This window comes from Colossoma macropomum, unplaced genomic scaffold (assembly GCF_904425465.1).
Source record: "Colossoma macropomum unplaced genomic scaffold, Colossoma_macropomum, whole genome shotgun sequence".
Taxonomy (NCBI): Eukaryota; Metazoa; Chordata; class Actinopteri; order Characiformes; family Serrasalmidae; genus Colossoma; species Colossoma macropomum.
In genome coordinates this window covers 866,540-892,239 of record NW_023495530.1, presented here as the reverse complement: position 1 = coordinate 892,239, position 25,700 = coordinate 866,540, and the positions used below count along the sequence as shown (strand labels likewise).

At 37.8% G+C, this 25,700-nt stretch overlaps 2 protein-coding genes across 7 annotated transcripts in view; one reads left to right on the top strand and one right to left on the bottom strand.

Annotated features, from left to right (window-relative positions):
• hecw2b (HECT, C2 and WW domain containing E3 ubiquitin protein ligase 2b) overlaps positions 1–5,390 on the top strand; it is a 56,832-nt gene extending 51,442 nt beyond the window's left edge. Inside the window, 4 exon segments of the mRNA XM_036562840.1 lie at positions 2–116; positions 830–915; positions 2,276–2,388; positions 3,536–5,390. Of these exon segments, the coding sequence (XP_036418733.1) occupies positions 2–116; positions 830–915; positions 2,276–2,388; positions 3,536–3,647 (426 nt within the window). The 3' untranslated portion in view covers positions 3,648–5,390.
• Positions 5,391–8,415: 3,025 nt separating this feature from the next.
• LOC118802322 (NACHT, LRR and PYD domains-containing protein 12-like) overlaps positions 8,416–25,700 on the bottom strand; it is a 34,582-nt gene continuing 17,297 nt past the window's right edge. For 5 of the 6 annotated variants that reach the window (XM_036562829.1, XM_036562828.1, XM_036562832.1 and 2 more), the window contains 6 exons: positions 25,515–25,688; positions 23,732–23,905; positions 19,654–19,827; positions 19,308–19,481; positions 11,537–11,583; positions 8,416–9,634 (listed from right to left, as the gene is read on the bottom strand). In XM_036562829.1, coding sequence (XP_036418722.1) covers positions 9,081–9,634; positions 11,537–11,583; positions 19,308–19,481; positions 19,654–19,827; positions 23,732–23,905; positions 25,515–25,688 — 1,297 coding nt within the window. In that variant the 3' untranslated portion in view covers positions 8,416–9,080. The remainder of the gene's footprint in view (positions 9,635–11,536; positions 11,584–19,307; positions 19,482–19,653; positions 19,828–23,731; positions 23,906–25,514; positions 25,689–25,700) is intronic. The other variant, XM_036562833.1, reaches the window with a different exon arrangement.

Sequence of the window (25,700 nt, the reverse complement as noted above, 5' to 3'; positions counted from 1 at the left end):
GGTTGTTGACGCTCGGCTGGTGTCTGTGTTTGATGCCCGGGAGCTGGAGCTGGTGATCGCTGGAACAGCAGAGATTGATCTGGGAGACTGGAGAAACAACACAGAATATCGAGGAGGTAATGCAGGACTGATTTTCGAAGGTGTATAAAACATTAAGGATACCCTACACTGATGTAATACACTGTTAACTTGAATCAGATGTACTTGATTCATACTTGACTCATCATTTCTACATCAGTAGAATATATTACATCAGTAAAATAAACACTAACAGTTTACATGGCTGTGTGTTTAGTTTGATGTTCAAAACATCCGTGGTTGTTACTGTATTAATAACTACGATGTATAATTACGATGACTTGTTACATTACGCAGTTGTGTAGTAGTTTCGCTGAAGTGAAAATATGTAACGCATCCTCTACAGAGAACACACTTCTGCCCATTTTAATGCACAATTACTGTTTATTTGCTGAATTTAACATATTGGAAAAAATAAATAAAACATAAAATATGACCTGTGCAAAAGGTAGTTTTTAGGTTTTATATGTACATGTTTTTTAAGGAACATGTTTTTTAGATGTTAAACTCAGCAAAGAAATAGAAATTGTGCACTAAAATTCATGGAAAAACTGTTTTTTTTTTTAACTTTCACAGTAGAGGATATGTTAACTTATTTTCACTTAGAAAATCAACAAAACATGTCTTTTGACCAGAGGTGTTCACATTTTTGCATATGACTGTACGTAATAACTAATAAGTGTACTTTATTTGTTACTGTATATGGATACAATCATGTATAACCACACTCACATATGCTGCTTGTCTCCAGGTTATCATGACAACCACATTGTCATTCGCTGGTTCTGGGCAGCGGTGGAAAGATTCAACAACGAGCAAAGACTACGGCTGCTTCAGGTGGGCTTCCACCCCCACGACAACCCTCACCCCACACATACACACCTCGTTAAACGTTTGAGAACACCAAGACCTTTGTAATGTTTTTATACAAATAAGCATGTTTTCTATATTAGTTTGCAGTAACATGATATAGGAAAGACTAATCAAGTTTATTACGGGGACAACAAGTAAATCGTCACTGTTGTACATTTATGGAAGGAATAATTGTTGAACCTTTTAAAGTGGTCTGTTCATCTTGAAATTTATACACAAGGCAAATGGTAACTGGACTTTTCAAATGAATACAAATAAAAAAAGAAAAACTTTTTTTCCAGGCGTTCTTGACTCATGAAAAAACTGTGTGCAGAAGATGTAATTGCTAAGGGCTTTTGGTGTCAGAAATGTATGGGTCATTCTACAGAAATGTCCACTTTTCTGTCTCTCCATAGGTGTCACTGGTGTTGCCAATCCTCATTGGTGTTACACATAATAAAGGTAACACCAGTGACATTTTTGATGAAAAATGCATTTTACAAATTGGCTGCTAAAGAGCATCAAACCACATGCTGTCAGTCATGGAATATCCACTAAAATATGTAATTTAATCCATTTGTGTTCAATTTTTTCACAATTACCTCAGAATAAAGTCGGTCACACCAGTGACGTCAACTAAAAGCTTCATATGAAATCATGAGCTAAGTGAGAAAATCTCTGATAACTGAAAGACACAGTGGACTCACCATGTGCTTTTCTTCATAGATCCTCAGAAAATAGGTAAAAGGAAGTCGTGATGTCATCAGTGTGATTATTATTTTAAAATAAGAGATTTTTTGTTACGCAGTAACACCAGTGACACGACTCCTGGAGACAACAACTTTCATTATATATTTTATAATATTTATTTGGCATTTGTTTTCTTTATGTCATTTAATTTATATATTCCATAGTCATATATATATTATTGTAGCTAAAATTGCAGAAAAATGAGTTTTTTTCTTCAAAATATGGCCTCAGCCTTTACACATGACTGTGGGGACGAGCTCTTCTGTGGTGCTTGGAATTCTAGATAATTGATTTAAAAACCAATATTGCTAAATTGAGGCTCAAGAAGTTTACTGTTAAAATAACATTGTTTTATTTTAAAATATAAATAAATTGTAACCTCAACATGTTACCAAGTGTAACATATCTGTAAACACTAGGGACACAAAAAATCGACGGTTCTGTAGAATGGCCCATATACAAGATATTGCTCAGTCAGAATGAGTCTGGTTAGGTGTCCTCAAACACCTGATGGCCAGTGAACACAGCAAGAGCTTAAAAAGTACTTGCAAAACATGTTGGAGCTCCAGTATTTTACATTGTGTTTTTTTCTTAGTTTGTGACAGGAACGTCCAGTATTCCCTATGAAGGCTTCGCCTCCCTCAGAGGCAGCAACGGACCTCGCCGTTTCTGTGTGGAAAAGTGGGGCAAGATCACCTCTTTACCCAGGTACCCTCACTACTGATTTTCAGTGGTAGTGATTTAGTGATGACGTAAATGGCAGTTCCACTCATTTCTCTAAATTCCTGCATAATTCAGAGGTTGAGATGTAAACAGAGTCATTCAGAGTGGTTTGGTGTGAAATGGTTGACTGTAGAGTCTCAGGTTTCTTTACAGTGGTGGTGATGGGAACCAGGGTCACCGTGACTACAACACAAATATTTTATACAAATATTTATTTATGAACCTACACGTCTTCTGAGGTTTTATGTGGAATGTTGATGGTAAAATAGTGGAAAATCTGAAAATAATAAGTTTTCTTTCTTGCTTCTATTTTGCCTCATAACACCCTAGATTACCCCTCCACCATGAATAAAGTTTAAAAATACATTTTTGGCCAAAACCTTTTCAAAACTGGAATGTTTTTTTATACAAATAAGCATGCTTTCTATGTTAGTTTGCAGTAACATGATATAGTAAAGACTAACCAGGTTTATTATGGGGACAACAAGTAAATTGTCACTGTTGTAAATTTATGGAAGGAATAAATGTTGAACCTAAATCAAAAAACCCTCAGCCAGTTCGCACTGTAGTCCATGGAGTTCCTGAATAGTAAGTTTTAGGATGTAATAAGCCTGGGATTTTAAGGGGTCAGTTAAGTTTATTAATTTTGTTAAATCTTCTGATATGCTTTGAAAGTTATGATACTGAACTTTGCCTAGCACTACTTCAGGGTTAGGTTAGGGTTAGACTAGGGTTAGAGTTAGGTTTAAGGTTTTATTAGCTATTTGCTTAAAGGTCAACTGTCAAGCTGAGCTTACACAGTTGACGCTCAAAATAAAAGTGACATTGTCTAAGATGTCTAAGACACATGATAACATTAGTCAGTAGTCATTAGGTGGCCAGTAACCAGAAGGACTGGGTAATCCTGGTTGTGCCCTTAGCCAAGGCTCTCAACCCCCCACTACCCAAGGCAGTGCTGCTCTGCTGGTGCCACTGTTCTGCTCCCAGACTGGCACAGCAAAATGACAAATCTCCCTTGTAGAATCAATAAAGTATGACATTACACTGAATTGCCCTGCACAAGACATCCACTAGATGGCACTGGATGCCAAGACACAACTACTGACGTGAAATAATTTCTTGTTTTCAACAGGGCTCACACGTGTTTTAATCGTCTGGACCTCCCTCCATACCCCTCCTTCTCCATGCTGTATGAGAAGATGCTGACCGCGGTAGAGGAGACCAGCACCTTTGGCCTGGAGTGAACTCCAGTCTGGACTGATGCATTCACTCCTTCTCCATAAGCTCCTTCAGGAGAGACTCGAAAGCCTCAAACTTGCGAGTTCAGTTCCTGTTGCTCGATGAAAACAAATGGTCACCAAAAGCACTTAGGATCCTTTTTTCCCTTTGTACACTGTCTTACTTTGTTATATTCACGGGTGTAAAAGGCTTCAAAGATCGGAAAGGTGAACCCGTACAACAGGTAAAAGCTCCCAGCTGGTTGGGAGAAGAAAGGACTGGGACAACCCTTTCTGGAAAGAAGACAAGAAGAAAACGACTGGCCAGCCCAAAGCTGAGACTGGAGTGAATGTATGAAATGGCTTGAGAACAAACAAACTCTATGCTGGACAACTGACCCCAATGACGAGCCCCAGTCAGAGTGGCTCCACTGCAATGAACCGCTGCATTTGAAACAAGTTCTCACGGCTGAGAAAGAAACAATCCGAGCATGGCAAGCTAACTTTGTCCACTTCTTCTGCAAAAAGCCTTTCTTTCTCTGACCACCACAGCGATGCGGTGTGAATGTACACGCGATACGTTGCAGAAGCAGCTTTGTAATAAATCGCCACTGCTTTCTTAGATCGCCTCAAGCACGGTCACAATCAGCTTGTGTTACGGGGCTGACCGACACTTACACCTTACTTAATGTACTGTAAGTTCCAAATGTAAACACTTCTGTTTAGTCATATTTATACGTTGCTAGTTACATGTTTATACTTATCGTTTGACACCATGTTATTCAGGTAGGCAGACGGTCTACAACACAGACGGACCAATACACTTTTTTCACTACATTTGAAAGGGCACCTGTATACATAACACTTGGATATGGCATGTGTCCACTATAAATAAACCATCTCTAAGAATAAGTGGAGAAAGGGTTTATCTATAAGAGAATGAACTGAAAATGGCTTAATTGTATGCAAACCATCATCAATCACTTTCAAAGAAGGGAAGATTTGGAATGTTTAATAATTTTTTTTTGGCCTTGTATGAAGAAACGAAGAGGATTATAAAGATTTGAGTCCATTCCTTTTTTATTTTGAAGGCTATAGGTGTTGTGTACAGGGCTCTTATCACTGTTTGTACTGAACACAGCTTTTTTGAATGTGCACACATTTTGTTTCTCTTTTTTTGGCACTTCTTTCAAAGAATATTTCTTTCCAGGTCTGAGCCAAGAGTAGAAACCTCGGTTGCTTGTACTCGTGCTCCCTGGATTTGTAACGACACTGCCATGACCTTGGACCTTCTGGATTGTACGCTTCCTTCGAATGTCTTGCAACGTCGAAATTGGAACAAAAACGTAGAACAAAAGGAAAAAAAAACACACTTGAACTCGTTCAGATGAATGGTTTGTCGTAGTGTGCCTAGATCAACTCAGATCAGTCAGGTCCAAACCCACGCTTCTCTTTTAGTTCAACGCTGTCACGATTCCATGTTTATACTTGCACTGAATGTACCAAAGGTTTTGGGAAGGCTTCGGCCGTCCTCATCTTCCTCGCTTTCTTTGTGTTTGTTTGACGAGAAACATTGAACTTCACATTCCTTTAATCACTCAGATGTCCCTTCACTTCTGCATCGTGCTATAGTTTCATTGTACTCATTTTTTCCATCCAAAAGTAAAAAACTGGTGAAAGAACTGTGTTGGTTACATAGTGGCTTATCTGTATTCATTTTCTTTTCTCTGGCAGGATACGTTTGATTGCTTAAATAAATGAAGAAATTGTAAAAAAAAAAATGTAAAATGGCTGATTTTTTAAGAAAACAATTGTCTTGTAGAAATATTTGATTTTGTCAAAAATGTGCTACTCCACCCCCCCTCATATACAGTTGTGTGCAAAAGTTTGTGTTTTAGTGGCAAAAATCAGTATATACATGTGTATATATATATATATATATACACACAGTGGATATAAAAAGTCTACACACCCCTGTTAAAATGCCAGGTTTTTGTCATGTAAAAAAACGGACCATTATGAATCATTTCAGATTTATTTCCACCTTTAGTGTGACCCACAATCTGTACAATTCCATTGAAAAACAAACTGAAATCATTTAGAGGGGGGAAATAAAAACAACACAACTAAAATAATGTGGTTGCATAAAAATGCACACCCTTAAACTAATACTTTTTTTGAAGTACCTTTTGACTTTATGACAGCATTTAGTCTTTTTGGGTAGGAGTCTGTCAGCATGGCACATCTTGATTTTGCAATCTTTGCTCACTCTTCCTTACAAAAGGGCACTGAAACTGTCAGATTGCGAGGGCATCTCCTGTGTACTGCCCACTTCAGGTCTACCCACAGATGCCGTTGTTGATTTGGAGCTATGCTTTGGGTCATTGTCATGCAGAAAGGTGAAATTCCTCTTCATCTTCAGCTTTTTAGCAGAGGCCTAAAGGTTTTGTGCCAAAATTGACTGTTTTGAACTATTCATAATTCCCTCCACCTTGACTGAAGCCCCAGTTCCAGCTGCAGGAAAAACAGCCCCAAAGCATAATGTAGCCCCCACCATGCTTCACTGTGGGTATGGTGCACAGTGTTGGCTTTGCGCCAAACATACGGAATTTGGAATTATGGCCAAAAAGTTCAACCTTGGTCTCATCAGACCATAACACGTTTTCCCATATACTTTTGGCAGACTTGATGTAGATTTTGGCAAAACATAGCTGGGCTTGGTTGTTTTTCTTTGTTAGAAAAGGCTTCTGTCTTGCCACCTGACCCCACAGCCCAGACATATGAAGAATACGGGAGTTTGTTGTCACATGCACTACACCAACCAGTACTTGCCAGAAATTTCTGCAGCTCCTTTAATGTTGCTGTAGGCCCTTGGCAGCTTTCCAGACCAGTTTTCTTCTTGTTGTTTCATTTTTGAGGGACGTCCAGTTCTTGGTAATGTCACTGTTGGGCCAAATTTAATTCACTTCTTGATGACCATCTTCACTGTGTTCCATGGTATATCTAATGCCTTGGACATTTTTTTGTACCCTCCTCCTGACTGATACCTTTCAACAATTAGATCCCTTTGATGTGTTGTAAGCTCTTTACGGACCATGGCTTTAGCTGTAAAATGCACCCAAAGAATGTCAGAAAAATCCTACTAGAACATCTGAACTTTATATGGGGTTAATCAGAATCACTTTAAACAATGGCAGCTGTGTACTGACTACTGTTTAACATGAGTTTGGCTAATTCTGAACACAACATCCCCAATTATAAGAGGGTGTTCACACTTATGCAACCACATTATTTTAGTTTTGTTGTTTTTAACTTGAAGAAAAAAAACATTTCAGGCTTTAGAAATTATTAATTCACATTCATTTGCATTCCTTTAAGGTTATACATGACTGTAATGATTAGAAAGCTAGCCAGACAGCACTGTATAAGAGAATGTACAGCGCATGTATTCAACTGTATTTAGCATAATACATGATTACAGCTGACTAATCACAGACAGTGAACTCATCTTACCATGAATCTAAAAAATTAAAAACCCTCAGCCTTTTGCTGCATAGTCCATAAAGTTACTGAATAGTAAGTCTTGGGATGTAATAAGCCTGGGATTTTAAGGGTTCAGAGAAGTTATCTGTGCTGTATGAGATGCTGATCACGGTAGAAGAGAAGGAGCTGATCACTCCTTTGGCCTGGAGTGAACTCCAGTCTGGACCGATGCACTCTCTCCCTCTCCATAAGCTTCTTCAGGAATGCCTCAAACTTGCAAGTTCAGTTCCTGTTGCTCGATGAAAACAAAAGCACTTAGGATCCTTTTTTTCCGTTTGTGCGCTGTCTTACTTTTTTATATTCACGGGTGTAAAAGTCTTTAAAGATCAGAACAGTGAACCTATTCAATTAGGTAAAAGCTTTATAATTATAGAAATCAAAATATAAGCAAGGACATTGAGATTGTCTACTTGAACAGTGGATTTTAGTAGTAGCACTAATACTGTGTAAATGAATATTTTGCCATGGTTATTGGACCTATTTCTGTCTCCATGAGAAGTACCAGTAGAAGTATCACAGAATCAGTTCTCATTTTGGAATAAATTAGATCTAGATTTGAGAAGGGAAAATACCAAGGACCTGGTACTCAGCACTTCAGCTAACAAAGGATAAATGTGTAATTTTTATTACATTTTGTTAGTAAGATGGAAAGAAACTGAAATGTCCCCTCAAGTTCACCAAATCCAAATTTTGTCAGGAGAAAACAGCTCCCCTCAAATATAAAAAGTACAATGGGAGCCAATTATAATTTTTACACTACAAATTTGGTTTAGGCTATACACACACACACACACACACACACGTTTTCTAAGCAGCTTATCCTTCTGGGTCATAGAGGGGAGCTGGAGCCTATCCCAGCAGTCATTGGGCAGAAGGCAGGAAACACCCTGGACAGGACGCCAGTCCATCACAGGGCATGGTTTAGTCTGGTTAGACAAATTAGAAAAAGAACAAAGAATACTGAGATGGATTGCATTCAGTAATAAATTTAATCTAAGGATAAGTGAATCAGGATTCTTCAAACAGTCATTAACAAAGGGAATTACTGCCTTATGCACAGTAATTGCAAATGAAAAAATGAGGAGCTTTCAAGATCTGAAAGAGAAATTCACACTTAGGAAGCAGGATTTATTTAGGTACTTGCAACCTAAATATCATTATTATAGAGAAGTAAAATTTGCATGTCATGATAAATGCATACAATAATGAGGCAACCAAAAGTGGAGGGAATGGTGTTGGTTAATTCTTTACTCTTAAAAATAAAATTAAATAGTTGTTAGTACAAAAACATGTGGTGGCAGAGTGGAATCTTTGGTGCAAACAATGCACATATTTTCTAGAGTTGCCAAAAATTAGATCAGTTTTGGGAAAGGGCCAAGCTCACTGTGAATACACAATTCCAAAGAGGGGTAACATAATGTACCTGGGCAGCATTTCACCTGGGTTGTACTGAAGGAGTACAGATACTTGGCAAGATTGTTCCTCATAGCAAATAATAATGCATTTAATAGAAACTGGTGAGACTGATCCCCCAAACAAAGTCAGTATTTTGACACAGAAAAGGAGATATTCCAGATGAAAATTAAATACACATTGACACTGTCTGCTTTATGACCATTCATTGTAATTTGGTGAAATGTAAATTTAATGTATTTATGCTGTGTACTGCTGTTATAAGTCTTGCAGGCAGTATTCTGTTCCCCTTTTTTGTTGTTTTTTTTTCCTTTTTTCATATTTTCTTTGTCTTTTTTGAAAACTAAACAAATAAAGTGAAAAATGTACAGAGATGGCTATAATAACAAAGGAATAATGTGAGATTTTTTATGTTAGGTCTGTAGAGAAGTGACAAGAGACAAAAGGAGAGAAAAGACTTTTATATGTGGGAATTTTTCCAAATGTGAAGTGAGATATGTTTCTCTAGGGCACAGGAGGCTTCTCTATCTGACAAACACACACTGAGGAGTCATAACCAAACCCAAACCCTGCATAGAGGGGCTCATTGAATAGGCAGTGGAATGTGTGTAATTGTGTCAGTGTGTGTGTGTCAGCGGAGACGCTGTAAAATGACAGCGTGCCAGCCTTCCAGTCCAGATACACTCCTACTCTGTTGGAACAAGTTGAAGGGACAGATATTTCAGTGATTTTATCATCATGACAGGCAGCATAACCGTTATTGTAACAGCTCAGTCTCCAAGATTTTCTATTGTATCCAAATCTACACTCACGGCTCCTCCCTTTCCTCCCGATTCCTTTATATGTCACTGCTATATCTGTATCTCCACTCCAGTCAGCCTCCCAGTAACAGCGTCCACTCAGACTCTCTCTACACATCACTTGAAACCTGCAATCGAATCTCTCTGGATGATCAGGATACGACTGCTCCTTTCTCACACACACCACCTTCCTGTTCTCCTCACTCAGAGAGAGACGTCTGTGTGCTGTGTTTGGGTCCAGAGTGAGATCACAGGAATCTGAACACAAGAAAAGAGATTAGAAGAAAAAACATCAACTTAAAAGAACAGAGATTAGAAGAGGGAATCCATACAAATTGTGTATGTGCTTTGCATGCATGCCCATGTGGGCCCATTCAGGGCTATCCGTGGGCTGTATTGGCTAGGGCTAGCCAACAGATAACCCTGTATTGGCCCACTGTGAGTCAGTCCACAGGGCCCACATCACTGAACCCACAGTGGGCCCTAAAAGGTTTCCTGACACAGGTCTAGCATTATCAACAATAATATTAACAACAGCAGAATACTCTTCGCCATGGTTGACAACCTAACTAAGTAACCTACATATATGTACCCCGAATTAGTTTCACCTGAAAAATGCAATGAGTTTGCTACCTTTTTAACAGTAAAATCCAGAGCATCAAGCAAGCCATTAACATATCTATATCTGCCAAAGAGCCCATGTCCTCTCCATCACCACATAAAGATGTCATGGTTAAAATGTCCCAGTTTAGTGCTATAAATAACGAAATTTTAAGCGATACAGTGAATCATCTCAAATCCTCCAACCAACTTTTTAAAGAGTGTGTTTCACTCAATAGCAGTGGACATACTTCAGATAGTAAACACCTGACTCATGTCGGGCATTTTTCCTAACAAATTAAAAACAGCAGGTGTGAAGCTTCTCTTAAAAAGAAAAATCTAGAAGCAACTCTATTGAGTAATTACAGACCGATTTCAAATCTACCTTTCATCGGAAAAATTATTGAGAAAAAGTCTTTAAGAGACTTAATGCTTTCTGTCCTTAAATAGCTGTCTAGACAAATTTCAGTCAGGTTTTCGGCCTAATCATAGTACTGAAACGGCTCTTTATCAATGACATTCACTTAAATACAGAAATACAGGATACAGGATTAAAAAATCTGTTCTATTACTGCCCGATCTCAGCGCTACCTTTGATACCACTGATAATAAAATTCTAGACAGACTTGAGAACTGGGTTGGGTTCTAAAATGGTTCAGTTCATGCTCGCAAGGAAAGGACTACTTTGTGGAAATTGAAAATATTTCTAGGAGAGTGCCAGTGACCTGTGGACAGTCTTATTAAATTTATGCATGCTGCCTCTTGGCCAAATAGTGTAAGTCGAGACTATGGGACATCTTAACACAGCTATGCAGATGATACTCAGATCAACTTGGCCCTTTCCCCAAAACAACTATGGTCCCCTTGACTCACTCTGTAAGTGCCTTGAACACATCACGAACAAAACTTTCCGCAGTTGAATAAAGATAAAACAGAGATTATTTTATTTGGCAATAGCAATGAGAGGCAAAGACTAGCTGCCTATCTGGATTCAAGAGCCCTTAAATCTAAAAAACTAGTATGTTACCTTGGTGTACTAATCTTAGTTTTATCAGTCGTGTCAAAGCAATTACTAAATCAGCATTTTATCACCTTAAGAATATCACCAAGATCAGAGATTTTCTGACTAAAGCAGCCTTGGAGAAACTCATCCATGCCTTTATTTCTAGCAGGATTGATCACTGTAATGATCTCCTAACTGGACTCCCAAAAAGACCATCAAATAGCTTCAGCTGATTCAGAATGCAGAATGCCTTATTAGATTTGCGTGGGCAGTACATCACTGTGCAAGCCCACAGATAACCTGACACAGGCCCACTGTGGGTCACTCCATCGTTTGGCCCACACTGTAAGCAAATGAGGAGACAAACTGCTGTTGTTTTGAAAGTGAAATGTTTTCCCATTCTTACTTGATACAGGATGTCAGCTGCTCAACAGTTCGGGTCTACTAAGTACAGCTCAGTATGACAACTTAGTGTGGGTTTCCCGAAGTGGGGCCCCAGTCAACCCACACTGAGACCCATGTAGGCATGTTTGCCGGGTGTATGTGTATAAACTTACATTTCTTTAGTCCTGGTTTGATCCTCCACTCTCCACAGCGATCCAATCTAAAGAACAGACATACACAACAGAAAGAGAACAAACAGAAAACAGAAAATGTAAATATAAAGTATAAAATCTTTATTTACTTCCCATCAACAAACTTGTCCTGTATGGGCCCAGTCTGGGAACAAAACTAGCCCCCACGTTGCAAGGTCTTGAATGTAAGAACAGTGTAAGTTGATGTAAGGAGCCCACAGTAGACCTCTTTGTTCTCAATCGTGATCCTGGGCGACCCAGTCATGCACATTTTAATGTCTTCCCTGCTGTCAACAAACTTCATTCAGCTTATCAGAATCGGATTCACTTCATTTCACCAAGTATGTTACACATAAATTTGTCCTCATGTCTGCACACATGCATGACATGTAACATACAAAATAGAACAGACAAGTACACAGACTATAACAAATATTTAAAAGACAACAAGATGGCAACCAAGTAAAAAATAAAAATAGAAATATAACCACAAGTGGCAATCTGCGGGGTCTAAGCACCATGAGGTCAAAAAGGGCTTATAGACAGATAGTTTGATTTTTAAGAAAGACCTCCATTTCTTATGATTAAGACTGCTAAGTGTTACATCCACTACAATTTATACAGCTGTCCATCATCTCTGATGGGGAATCAAACCCACAAACTTGGTCTTCAAAGACAGATGTTTTCATGGTGAGCCACAAGACATCCAACTTTCAATTACTGAGATTATATTGTGAGTAATATAATTGAAAATTAATGCATAATACACCCTCAGCTTGTCATAAGTTTCAAATTTTGGTATAATCAGAAAATTATTAATGTATTTGTAGCCTTTTAAGGCAGGATAAGCCAGGTCACACCAATTGGTTGCAGCCATACCGTGCTGAAAATTCATAATGTTTTTAATGATTATTTCTCTTTGGGTTCCAAAGAGTTCTTTTGGGCTTTTTTCACAAGATAAATACAGTTAGATATTTGTTTGCTTCTATCTTTTGAAGCATACCCACTGCAATTACTCTATTGACTGGAAGTAACATTGCAATATATTAATAATTTTAATATGTTAAACATTTAACATAAACATTAATAAGATGCAATAAAAATGCAGTGAGTAGTATGACATTTTCAAACTTTGATGATTTGCTGGAAAATGTTTTTTAAAAGACTTTCATTTGCAAAACTGTCAGGCTTGGTGGAATACAAAACATTCTGCCACTTTCTATGCCAAAAAATAAATATAGTATTTTGGTTATTTTTTAAGATGGCTATTATAGTTATTGCTGAAAGTCCCTCTTGTGGCTGGTAATAATTATAGCATCACCTGATTCTGTGATCAAATAAATTTACAGGATTTCCAACATACATATATTTACAGGATTTCCAACATACATATACATATGAAAAAGATTGTCTTATTGAGATGTTTAATTTGAAACCCTTATAGTTTCTTTATTTTAATCTTCAACAAAAATATTATTTAAAATTGTTAGCAGTACATTGAGTAGTGTAAGAGCCAGTTTAAGTTGATTAAAGCCAATGTTTCCTCGGCTGATTTTTGTGAATGAACTTTTCAAATTTAGTCACAATCAGAGCATCACTGATGGATTTATGGCTTTTGACTATTGTATATTTTGCTGAAGATTGACATTTGCAGTTACTGATGTGGCTCCCTGTGGTGGCCAAAAAAAAAAAACACGTTCCGTGATCAATATTTGTTCAAATCAAATTAGGATTTCCTGTGAAGTTAAGCAACATACACATATTTGCAAAGTGTTAAGGCTCATCAAAATTTACATTAACTGAATATTAGAACATTAAAGTGCTTAGGACTTTAGATAGAACAGATTGAAAAAATGTTATCTTTAAAAAGATAAAAATAAATTACTTAAAGGGCTCTTGATGATGTTTATTAGTCAGTGATGTTTGTAAGAAAAAAAACACTCAAAAAGGGGGCTCAAAAACTTTAAATCCAAAACATTTTACAATTATATTAAATATACTTGAACAAATTTTATATAAAACAGATATGTAGTATGAAAAGACTTTCATAACAGTGTTGAAATCGTAAATATTAGGGGTGAAGCTTCCCTTTTCAGTATATAGGTGCAAGCAAGAAAGCCCAAATACTGGCTAAAAACTGCATAAAGCCTACACTAAACAATTCACAGAATTGTAAATGTAACCACAATAAAAAACATCACAGTAAACAGCTAAGCAATCATGTTTCCTTTGTAAAAAGAAACAACAGCAAAGGTAAATAAATGTTAGCATGTTTATTTTATTATGTTTTTCAATCAAAAATGTATTTTATGAGATAACAAGCACAAGATGAATGTAGCTGACATATTCTGACTAGCTTTTGAAAATGTGCTGCATGATTGGAAACGGTCCATTTAGCCTAAGCAGAATGGTGGAATCTTTGGAAGTAGCGAGCTGCATGTATAACTTATTTTTTAAATGCAAAAAAAGTTGTGATTTTACAAATAAGTTAATGCTTTCTGGAGGCTGGTCGGCATAATTGGCCACCCACCCAAACACTATGTCTGCTCCCATACACATAAACCTTACACTCAACGAACATGTGAGGGGTGTGTTGTATTCTTTGGCTGAGGAGACCACAGATGTCAGTTTAAAGGGCAAAAGGTCTTCATCTTCCTGGACTTTACCAGTTCTGTCATGGAGAAAAGAAGGCAGTTCTCAGGTTTGATGAGAGAGCTGCAGAGCTCAACATTTAACATTCACTTTGTTTCCCTGTCAGACTTTGCATTGAGGCTAATGGCCAATCCCAGACATTTACAGTGGTTAGAGAGGCAAAATGGTTTGTGGATTCAATGTTGAAGAACAAAGGAGAACTTACAAAACTGTTTCCAAAAAAGTTGGGACACTGTGCAAATTGTCAGTAAAAACAGAAAGCAACTGATGTTTAAAGATGTGGAGGGCTTCACCACTCTGTGAAAGACTGCATGGGCAAATTGTGCAACAATTCAAGAATAACATTTCTTAACATAAAATAGTATCATCTGTCATGATTGTGCAGTGGGAATCATGGCATGGGCTCCAGAACACTTCTAAAAAACAATGTTTATGAACACAGTTTGTCGCTGCATCCACTAATGCAAGTTAAAACTACCATGCAAAGAAGAATCCATGATTAAACAGGATCTGGTAATACCACTACTTTCTCTGGCCCCGAGAGAAACTGTGGTGAAGGGAAAAGTCTCCTGTGGTCCGATGAAGCAAATTTTTGTTTGGAAATCATGCACTCCATGTTCTCCAGGCTGAAGAGAAGAAGGACTATCTGGCTTGTTATAAGCATACAGTTCAAAAGCCAGTATTCATGATGGTTTAGGGATACATTAGTGCAAATGACACTGGTGACTTGCACATCTATGAAGGCACCATTAATACTGAATGATGTATACATGTTTTGGCAACATATGCTGCCATCCAGATGACGTCTTTTTCAGGGAAGGCTTTGCTTATTTCAGCAAGACAATGTCAAACCACATTGTGCACAATTTACAACAGCATGACTCCGCAGTAAAAGAGTCTGTGTGCCCGAACTGTGGAGCAGCAGAAATCTTATATCAAGCAAGAATGGTTAAGAATTTTTGTGGCAAGCAAGAATTTTTGTGTAAGAGGCCTACTTGTGTAATTGTATATATATATATATATATATATATATATATATATACATATATATATATTCATTTCCAAAGCTAGGGGGTTGCTATTCTCTTTAGAATTTTATGACCAATGGTGACTGCTCTAAATTTTTTTAAACTCCACCACGGTGTAGTGAAATATAGGCAGTTTAGAGAGCATCAATAGTAATTTAACCTATGTTACTCCTGTACCACACACACACCTTGGTTTGATCTCATCTAGCTAGGAAAGTGTGGGTTACCCAAGGTCAGAGATCATTCAGGCAGACAATGATATTTCACATATATGACATATATGATATTTTCACTCCATATTGTTTACAGATAGCTAGCTTTTTTATTATTGGTACAAATTGACATGATAATCAGTCTAATCAACAAGTTGGCATATATGAATCTAATACAAGAAATTAAGCACAGATTACATGAGTTATTTATGGCTAAATGGTAGAGGGGTCTCTGGTAAGAACTGAGACAGATGGCTAAACTTAAATGATGCAAATATGCTGATATTAAATCAGGTTAGCTTCAGAGGAAGGCTAGCAGGGCGGCCCGGGCATCAGACCTGAGCATACAAAGGAGTTTCAGCCTTAGTGCGCTAGCAGGTGCTAGGTAGATGTTGTTCCTTTTATGCAGGGTGCACATCTGGTCACTTGGTTTAGGTCTTGGCAGGCGGCTTCTTGTCGAGCTTCTACAAGCGCAAGACTGGGTGGTTAGACTCGGCCTAGAGCTCAACCGTTGATAAGGCACAGAAACTGCATGAGTCTCTGTGGGACGGGCTCCAAGCCACATCTTCTAGGCGAGGATTGGGTATGGAGCTAACATATCATATATATACATAGCTAACGTATGTTCCAGGCTATTAAGTGTCTTACATGCTGATTGGTGGACTCAACCCCAGGTGGTTCTACTCACTTCTTACCAGAGATTTTAACGTAACTCAATTTTTTTCTCTAAATTGAATGAGCCCTTCCTTGACTGAATAAAAGTTTTAATCTCACAGGCCATATATTCATTTACATTGATAGTGCCTGGGTAATTTGATAATTCATTTTCAAGCATATACTTTTACCAGGCTATGAAAATATTTTCCTTCTAGGACAGACAAAGAGATATTCTGATTATAGGTTTATAGATTACAGGTTTTTATAGGTACAGAGTATTACTATTACTAATAAACATATGGATTTTTGAGGTACAGAAATACATCTTCTATGATGGACATAAAAACATTGATAAGATGATAAACAAACACATGCAGTTTCAAAACTAGGTCACACTTTGTTTGGACAGTCACCTATAGATGCTCTACAGATACCAAAATCACTAACAAACTTTCTGGTGATGTTCAGTTGATTATCAACGAAAGTATGGTTAGTGTTAGGGTTAGGAGTAGGTGTAGGTTCTGCCTTGAGGTTAAGATTAGGGTTAGGTTTAGGATTAGGAATAGATTTAATAAACTCTTTCACACTGAACTTGAAGTTTAGGTTTATTTCATGGATATTTAGTTGAATGTTACTTAAAGACAGACTGAGCATTTACAAAGTATCTACAGTGGACCATCCAAATAACACTCAACTTTACGTCAAGTTGCACTTAATAGATATTTAGTTTAATGTTACTTAAAGATATACTGATCATTTACAAAGCATCTGCAGTGGACCATCCAAATAAAGTGTTACCTAAAACTATACTAGGCAGCTAAATACTCATAGCTAAGGCAACTATTAGGATTATTAAGGTTCTATATGACTAACATTCGGACACTCCTAGAACTCTAATTAAATAAAAAGCCTTAATTTGGACCCAATAAATAACATTTACAAAAGATCATAACAGAGACAACACTTAAAAAACAGAATAAGGGAGGCAGCTGTGCCTTAATAAAGGCTGTTACATGTTATTAAATGTTAATAAAGGCTAGACATCAGTTCATTTGAGAAAAACCAGACACTACAGCAGAGTGAGACAAGGTGATCCTCTGTCTCCCCTACTCTTTGACTTTGCTTTGGAACCATTGGCAATAGGAATTGGCAGCCACTCATGCATTCATGGTATCAAGTTAGAAGATATAGAAATCTTGGCCAATCTATATTTGAATGACTTGCTTTTGTACATTTCAGATCCTGTGTCTTCTGTTCCTAATTCGCTAGACTATACTGATTCATTTCGTAAGCTATCTGTTTACAAAATCAATTGAAAAAAGTTAATTTATACAGCTTACTAAAATTTTAGATCATAGTTTTTTAAATTCATTATCATTCAAATTGGTGAATACATGTTTTTCATAATTTGGTAATCCAAAATTGTTGTATAGGCTAAACTTTCTCTTGATAAGTTTAAGGCAAGTGCTGAAAAGAGGAAATTATTTCCTTTGTCAATGGTGGGATCATTAACGCAATCAAAATAGTGATGCTACCAAAATGTTTGTATCTTTTTCAGAACCTAGCAAATGTCTGGGCTCCAGCTTTTTGGCAGTGGAAATCTCCAGATGAGCCATCACTGAATCCATTATGCTCACTTAAGATTCTTAACCAGATACAAAGTTTTACTAAAGCTCAATCAACATCTCTTTGTACTCCAGTCTTACATAGACACTTATTTCAGCCTTCTCAGCTGGATGGGGCATTCTTTGTTTAGAAGGACAAAGGTTTGCAGTGTATTGGGGATTTTTTATGAGAATAGGAGATTTGCCTCTTTTGACCAGCTCAAAGATCTTTTCTATTTAAGTTTTTTTTTGCTATCTACAGTTTAGATATTTTGTCAGAGAAAATATTCTTTAACTTTACAGTCAAACCTGATGATTATTCACTTTTTTGTTTGGTGTCCCATTTTGTTTAATTTTTTCATAAATTCTAGATAAAGCCAATTTTTAGCACACTTATTCTGGTTTTGCCTTCTGTTGCAAAACTTCTGGTTAAGTGTTTTTCAGTGGTTCTCTAAAACGCTTACATCCTGACCCTGTTATTGCGATCTGTGGCTTCTCAAATTCATGTGAATGACACTTCGAGTGAAACTAACCAGCACTTCTAGTCTATCTCTCTCTGTCCCACCCCATGTTGAGTAAATCGTGTCAAACATGCTTTCTGGTTTTGTGAGAGATGCAGGGGAGATTAAAGCAGTGCTTCCTTCACTTCCACAGGGACAGAAAAAAAGTATGAATATGTCAAGGTTTAAACAAAGCAGTTGGCCAAAAGCACAATGCACTCAATCATATAATTACTCACTCTAGCCAGACAAATGTGACTTATGCATGCAGCTCAAGCCCTGCCCAAAACATCATGTGTTTGTTGAGAGTGAGGTATCTGTATGGGAGTAGATATGATATGCAGACTCACACTGCTTCTGTAGTCATTTGAATGTGTTCGGAATATGTGTGCATAGACTGGAGCTTCAGTGGGTGACCAATTATGCAGACAAGCCTCCAGAAAGCAGTGAACTATTTGTATTCAATTTCATTTCTATTTTTTATTTGCTAAAGGTACAGACAGTTGCAGCTCGCTACTTCCAAAGATTCCTCTGTTCTGCTTCAGCTAAATGGGCTATTTCCATGCAGCACATTTTCAAGAGCCAATCAGAATACAATCTGATACGTTCAACTCATCCAACTACTGCTTGTTATCATATAAAATATATTTAAATTAAATTAAATAAACATGTTAACCTTCATATACCCCCACTGTTGTTGCTTTTTATGAAGTAGTGACAGTTTTTACTGCATGATTGCTCAGATGCCTAGTTCCTGAATACATCTGGACATAAAGTGTATCTAACAACAAGAATGGTGAGTCTGCAGGCATTGCAGCAAAATCCTGGCTGAGTCTTATTTCAAAACACCATGGTTCCAGCATCTTGGTTTACAGAGATTCTGCGCTCCAATATCATATGGTTTATGTTCTACATCACTGGTTATCAGATCAGTCCTTTTTTTTGCTGTAAACCAGCTCCAGACACACTTGAACCAATGATTTAAGAACACTTATTACCTGGAACAGATGTGTTGGGTGCTGGGTTAGAGCAAAATTGTGGACTGGCTGTGGGCCCTGAGAACCAAGAAGGACTGGTTTGAGAATCGCTGCTGTACATACCTGAGTGTCTCCAAGCTGCAGTATGGATCCTCCAGTCTAGCAGACAGCAGGTTCACTCCTGCTTCTCCAGGGTGATTGTAAGTCAGATCTAGTTCTTTCAGGTATGAGGGATTTGAACCTAGAGCTGAAGCCAGAAAAGAGCAGCCTACCTCTGTAACCAAACAACCAGACAATCTGCAGACAGGAAGTACAAAAGAAGGGTGAAAATTATGAGTACATAGTGTAAACAAGTCTCTACATAACTCTACAATCATTACTTTTTAAAATATGTACACAAACAAAAATTAGATTTTCAACCTAAGATGAATCTTCTGTCAACTCTAACACTTATTAACAGAAACCTCACCTCAGGGTCGTCAGTTTACTGTGTGGACTTCTCAGTCCAGCATAGAGCAGCGCCACTCCTGAATCCTGCAAGTCATTGTTACTGAGGTCCAACTTTTTCAGTGATGAATTGGAAAATTGCAGAGTTGAGGCCACAATTTCACAGGACTGCTCAGTGAGCTTACAGACAGCTAGGCTGAGAAAGGGGAGAGGGGGTAAAAGATTTCAGAATCACTCATGGCCCATCCACCAAGACAGTGCTCTTTATCACAGTCAAAACACAAACAATGCTATTATAAAAGTAAAAGAACTTGTCACAGCAGCGAGGATGGAGGAGGGGCAAGGAGCAAGACTGATGATAGGAAACTGGAACTGGACAAAGTTCTGGATTAGAGACAGGACAGCAGACTGGACAGGCAACTGGGCAGGAGACTGAACATGGGACTGGATAGGGGATTGGATAGACATAATGAAAGGGACAGGAACAGAGATAGTAATATAAACATGGGTGGTGAAATAATAGGGACAAGGATAGATGCAGAGACCAAGATGGTGATGGACACACGCCGTAAAAGGGTGAAGACAGAGACAGGGAAAGGAATGGGTAAACAGTGATGGGACTAGCAATCAAAATAGAAAGCAATCACAACCTGAAAACAAAACAGGAGGTGAACCATAATCAGGGAGAAAGTCCAGGAGCACATGAAATCACCAGATGTAAATCCCAAATAAAGCACAATGCATGACACAGAGACACAAGGAAAATAAAGGGGTATGAATACACAGAACAAAACAAAGAACAGCCAACAGAAATAATACATGGAGGGGTTACAGAGGGCAGGGGGCAGTTGTGGACTGGAGGTTAGGGAACCAGCCAGGTTCAATCCCCTGAGGGGACAGGATGTGACTGAAGTGCCCCTGAGCAAGACATGTATGTACAGCTGTGTTAATGTTATGTTATGGAAGTGAAATTTCCCCATTGTGGGACTAATAAGGGTCACTTAATCTTAATCAGAGTCAACACAGGTGAGAGGCTTAACAAGCCAGGGTGGCTTGGCAGACAAACTAAAGAGGGAAAGGGAGAGACAAGTTAATTTATATAGCACCTTTCATATACAGTGGCAATTCAAAGTGCTTCACACAGAAAAAAAGAGTGATAAATGATATTAAATAATAAAGATTATGATGTCCTGAGATGTAGCACCTCAGAAAGGCATTCACAAAGACAGTTACAAAAATTAAAAGTAACATGCTAAAGATAAAGAACATTAAAATAGAAAATAAAATAAAGATTAAAAAAAATAAAAATAGTGCTAAGATAAAGTGTAGTGTGAAACAAAGGCAACCTCATCGGAGAGTTTGTCCCAGCATTTGGCAGCATAACAACTGAATACTGCCTCACCCTGTTTGTTCCTGACTGTGGGCAGTAATAACTGTCTGGCCTCTAGTGAACAGAGAGACCTGTTGGGTTTGTATATTTCAGGCAAATTAGCAATGTATTTTGGTCCAAGTCCACGTAGAGAATAACATGCAATTAGAGGCACTTTAAAGTTAATTCTGTAGTTGACTAGTGGCCAGTGCAGTTACATGAGGATTAGAGTATCGTACTGCATGTAATGCAGCTGCGTTTTGAATAAGCTGTAGTTGTCTGAATGTGGTCTTGAAAAGGCAAGTATAAAGACCACTGCAGTAGTTCAGACTGTTGGAGATAAATCCATGAATTAGTTTTTATAGCTCGTTTTGACATGGAAATTTTACATTTTAATATAATCTTTAGATGGTAGAAGGCTGCATTTATTGTTGGTTTTTGATCTGAATCAACAGTTATGCCAAGATTTCTGACTTCATCTTTAACCCTCAAAGCTGTGGTTCCACAATGAAAACTGACCTCAAATCTTTGCCTCTTTACTACCAAATACAATGATCTCTGTTTTTTCTTTATTTAGATGGAGAAAACTTTTTTTCATCCAGTTTTTGTTGACTCTAGGCAATGACATAGAGTGTCAATGAGACTGTAGTAGGCAAAAAAGTAGTTCTGAGTGTCATCAGCTTGGCTACGGTGAGATATGTTATTATTACTAATGATTTGGTCCAGTGGTGCCATATAAAGATTGAACAGAAAGGGCTCATCAAATGATCCTTTTGGGTCATCAAATCAACTTTTCCCATTTAGATTTGTGGCTGTTGATGGCAAAAAATTAGCTTCTATCTTCCAAATATGACTAGAATCATTCCAGAAAGCCCTACCCAGTTTCCAGTCTGTCTTAAAGAATTTTATGCATAATTGTATCAAATGCACCCTGCAATGGATTGGCGACCTGTCCAGGTTTTTTCTGCCTTCTGCCCAGCACCCCTGTGACCCAGGAGGATAAGCAGATTAGAAAATGTGTGTATCAAATGCAGCACAGAGATCAAGGAGCACTAGCACAAATATTATGCCAGCATCTGTGTTCATACAAATGTCATTCAAAACTTTTATAAGGGCAGCCTTTGTGCTGACTATTTGCAATAAATCTGCTCCTAGGCAGCAAAAGATGTCTTTCAAAAAGTGAGTGGGCAAAACATCAGGAACACATGTGAAGGATTTTAGATACTGAAGTGTGTCCTCAGGGATTTGCAGGTCAATAGCAGTGAATTTGGACATATTTTATACCCTCTTATTTTGAGGCAATACATGCTGACTAGCTCTATTTATAGAAGGCATAATAGTGATAGCCTGTCTGACCTTCAGGATTTTATTGCTAAAGAAATTTGCAAATTCATTATCTTTCTCCATAGTTCTGGGTCTACCTGTGCTGGTGGGGGTGTTAACGGTTGTACATAAAATGAAGGCATTTTTAGCGTTCTTTTTAATAATGTTAGAGATGATGGATTATTTAGTCTCACTTTACAGATGTTGTGTCTTGAAGTTTTGTGCATCTCCATCTATGCTCAGCTTTCCTGCAATCACTTGCAATCATTTTTCTTTTCTTTTGTTTTGATTCTCACACGTGCCAAAGCATCAATATCACTCACAAATTTAGGCTGCAGAGACCTTTTTTTACAGTCAGATATTATGCATTGCATTTTATCCATAACCTTTATAAACAGCTCCCCAGTGTTCTCAATTATTTACCTTTCTTTACACATACAGACCTAGTTTGAACAGCTGGAGAAGTTACAAAATTAAAAAAGAAAGAATATTTAACCCTTTGCTAATAACTAAGTCCCATGTCTGCCCGTGGTTGTCTGTAGGCCCTTTCACAAGAGCCAAAAATTGGAGTCAAATTTGCAAAAAATGAGCCAAGTGTTGAGGCTTAAATGATGGGACAACACGTTGCCTAAAGCTGGAAGTGCTCCACTAATGCATGTTTCTAAGTTTAATCTCTCAAGTGTGTTAAAGAGTTCAGAAAATTCCTTCTTTAGGAACTCAAATGGCTCCCATTGAATGTCGTGCTTTAAGACATGCACAGTAATATGAGTGATTATCTGATGGCTAGCTACAATATCAGAAGGCTTACTACAGATGTCTGAAACTGTAGCATCAGGGAGGCAGTGTGTTACTGTAGCCCTGCTACTTAAATTTTGTAGGTCCACACAGTCAGAGTATTCAACTGGGCTGAGGGTTTCCACTGAGAGCCACTTCTGCTAGGTCCTGGGTGTCCAATGCTCCCTTTGCTGGGGCTATTGCCCTGGTTCTGCACTCTGTTTGTATGCACTGTGAGGTGATAAGCTTTTATATACATTTGTTAACATTGGAGATGTCTTTCATTATAGTAGCTTGAATCTTTCTCTAACCACAGAGGTGATGATAGTCTAGTGCTGTTTGCATTCGCTTAGCATTAAACTGAGAGGGGCAGCCAAGTGTAATGCCCATGGTAGTGCTGTGCTGCATATAGCTTTGGGTCTGGCACCCTGCTTGTGCCATCTGTCAGTGCCCTCTTTTGGTCAAGTCTGATTCTGAGGTGCGGCTGACCCTACTTCAGTACATATATTAAACTCTACAGGATTGTCCAAGGCTAACACAGCCAGCTGTGCTGTGCTACACTGAGCTAACTCACTAAGATAGTGGTCTTAATTTCCCATGGTTGAGATAATGACCTTAATTAGTAAAAACTTACCTGAGTGATTCTAGTTTACAGTGTAAACTCTTCAGTCCAGTAGAGAGAAGCTCCACTCCTAAATCATGCAGCTCATTGTAACTGAAGTCCAATTCTTTCAGGGAAGAATTTTCTGTTTGTAGTACTGAGGTCACAGATTCAGCAGACTGCTTACTTAGATTACAACCAGCTAGTCTATAAAGTTTTGAAACAAATAAGAAAATAATTATACACTACATATGTATATATCATGTTTTAGCCGAGAAATTTCACTGCGCCACTTTCCACAACAAGACTTGCATTCCTTGATAATATCCATAATTTCTGGTTGCTAAGTCCTTGTTCTGTCTTTATTCTAAATGTAAATATTCATAAATGTGTTCTTCATTTGAGGCCCAGGGCTATGAATATTAATATTTTCCAGCTTTCCAAATCGGCAGTCATGCTAAATGTACGGAAACGTACATTTCTTGACAATTGCTATTTAGAGCATATGAATAGGCTTGAACATGATAAATGATGTGTGATAGCACTATGTTTTATGTGCACTGGGGAGGGACATGTTTCCTGCTGACCTAACCCAAGATGACTAAACTTAAATACCAGAAACTCATGACGCAGCCCATCAAATTCTCTGTCAGTTTCAGTCATCTCTCAGTTAAAGACATGAGGTTTTGAAAAACAACACAAAAAAATAAAAACACAAAGCTGCAATAAGTGACAATTTTCTCAAGCCTTAACAAAAAATGTACTATTGTTAATGTTATATTGTTACTTTCGCTGAAAGAATGTAAAACAAATTACGTTTATGGTTCTAACATAATATGGATTTCTGGGCCTTACTTGGACATATGCTTGCTAAGCATTGTTTGTTATCATACTGTTAAAGGGACACTACAGCCAAAAATAAAAAATTGCCCATCGCTACATCTGCTGCAAGTTAATCCCCTCTTCTGATGATGTATTTGGAAGGTGCAAGGATAATGCAGAAGAAAGCGAGAGAGTTAATGTCACTGCTTGGAAACCTAATATCTATGGTAACTGTGTTCTTGTATGATCATTACAAAACAGAACATGGATCACTTGTGCAGCAAAATGACTCATCTGATGGCATCCATTCCGTGTTGAGTACTGATGGAATTGACATTTTATTTTTAAAATCTGCTTTGGTGGATATTCCAGTAATTCCACATTTAAATCATTAAAGTAGCCCTATGGTTTAAAGTACTGGATGCAAATTCCTGAATATACTATATATTTACTTAACATTCTTTCTAATAGTCACTTACCATTTTTTGCAGGTTAATATTTTTGTACCTTTGCATATTTGGCAGACAGTGTTATTTAGAAAGAAAAGATAGAAGGTAGGAGAATTTGCACACAGATTCGCCTCTTTGTATTTTACACATTTCTGTATGCTGCATTCCAGAGGTATTCTTTAATTGAGTAGTGTCTTTGATGGAGCTATTCTGTTCAACATCTGAGGTAATGCTAACTAATACCAAGGCTGTATATATTAGCCTCTACATCATGGCTATGCTATCAGTCAGGATTTCTTGCTAATACGTGCTGGGTACTGCAGCGAGAGAAAACTAATGGAGGAAAACACAAAAAGGATACAAAATCATGAATTCTGTCAAAACAATGAGAGATGCAATGCTTAACAACCTGGGCTATCATTATGGTATTACCAACATTTTGTACAGTCAGCATATGTCTGTATTACTCATGTTACAGTACAATGTACAAATGTGAAATAATAAAATGAAAAATAAGTTTTAAAAAGAAACTGACAAACACTGACCTCAGTATCTCCAGTTTACAGTTTGAGCTCTTCATCCCGGCAGACAGTAATTTCACTCCTGAATCCTGCAAGTGGTTATAACTGAGGTCTAGTTCTTTTAATGTCGAAGTTCCAGATTCTAGCAGTGTTGCCACAGTTTCACAGGATTGCTCATTCAGACAACAGCCAGCCAGTCTGAAAAGTGGT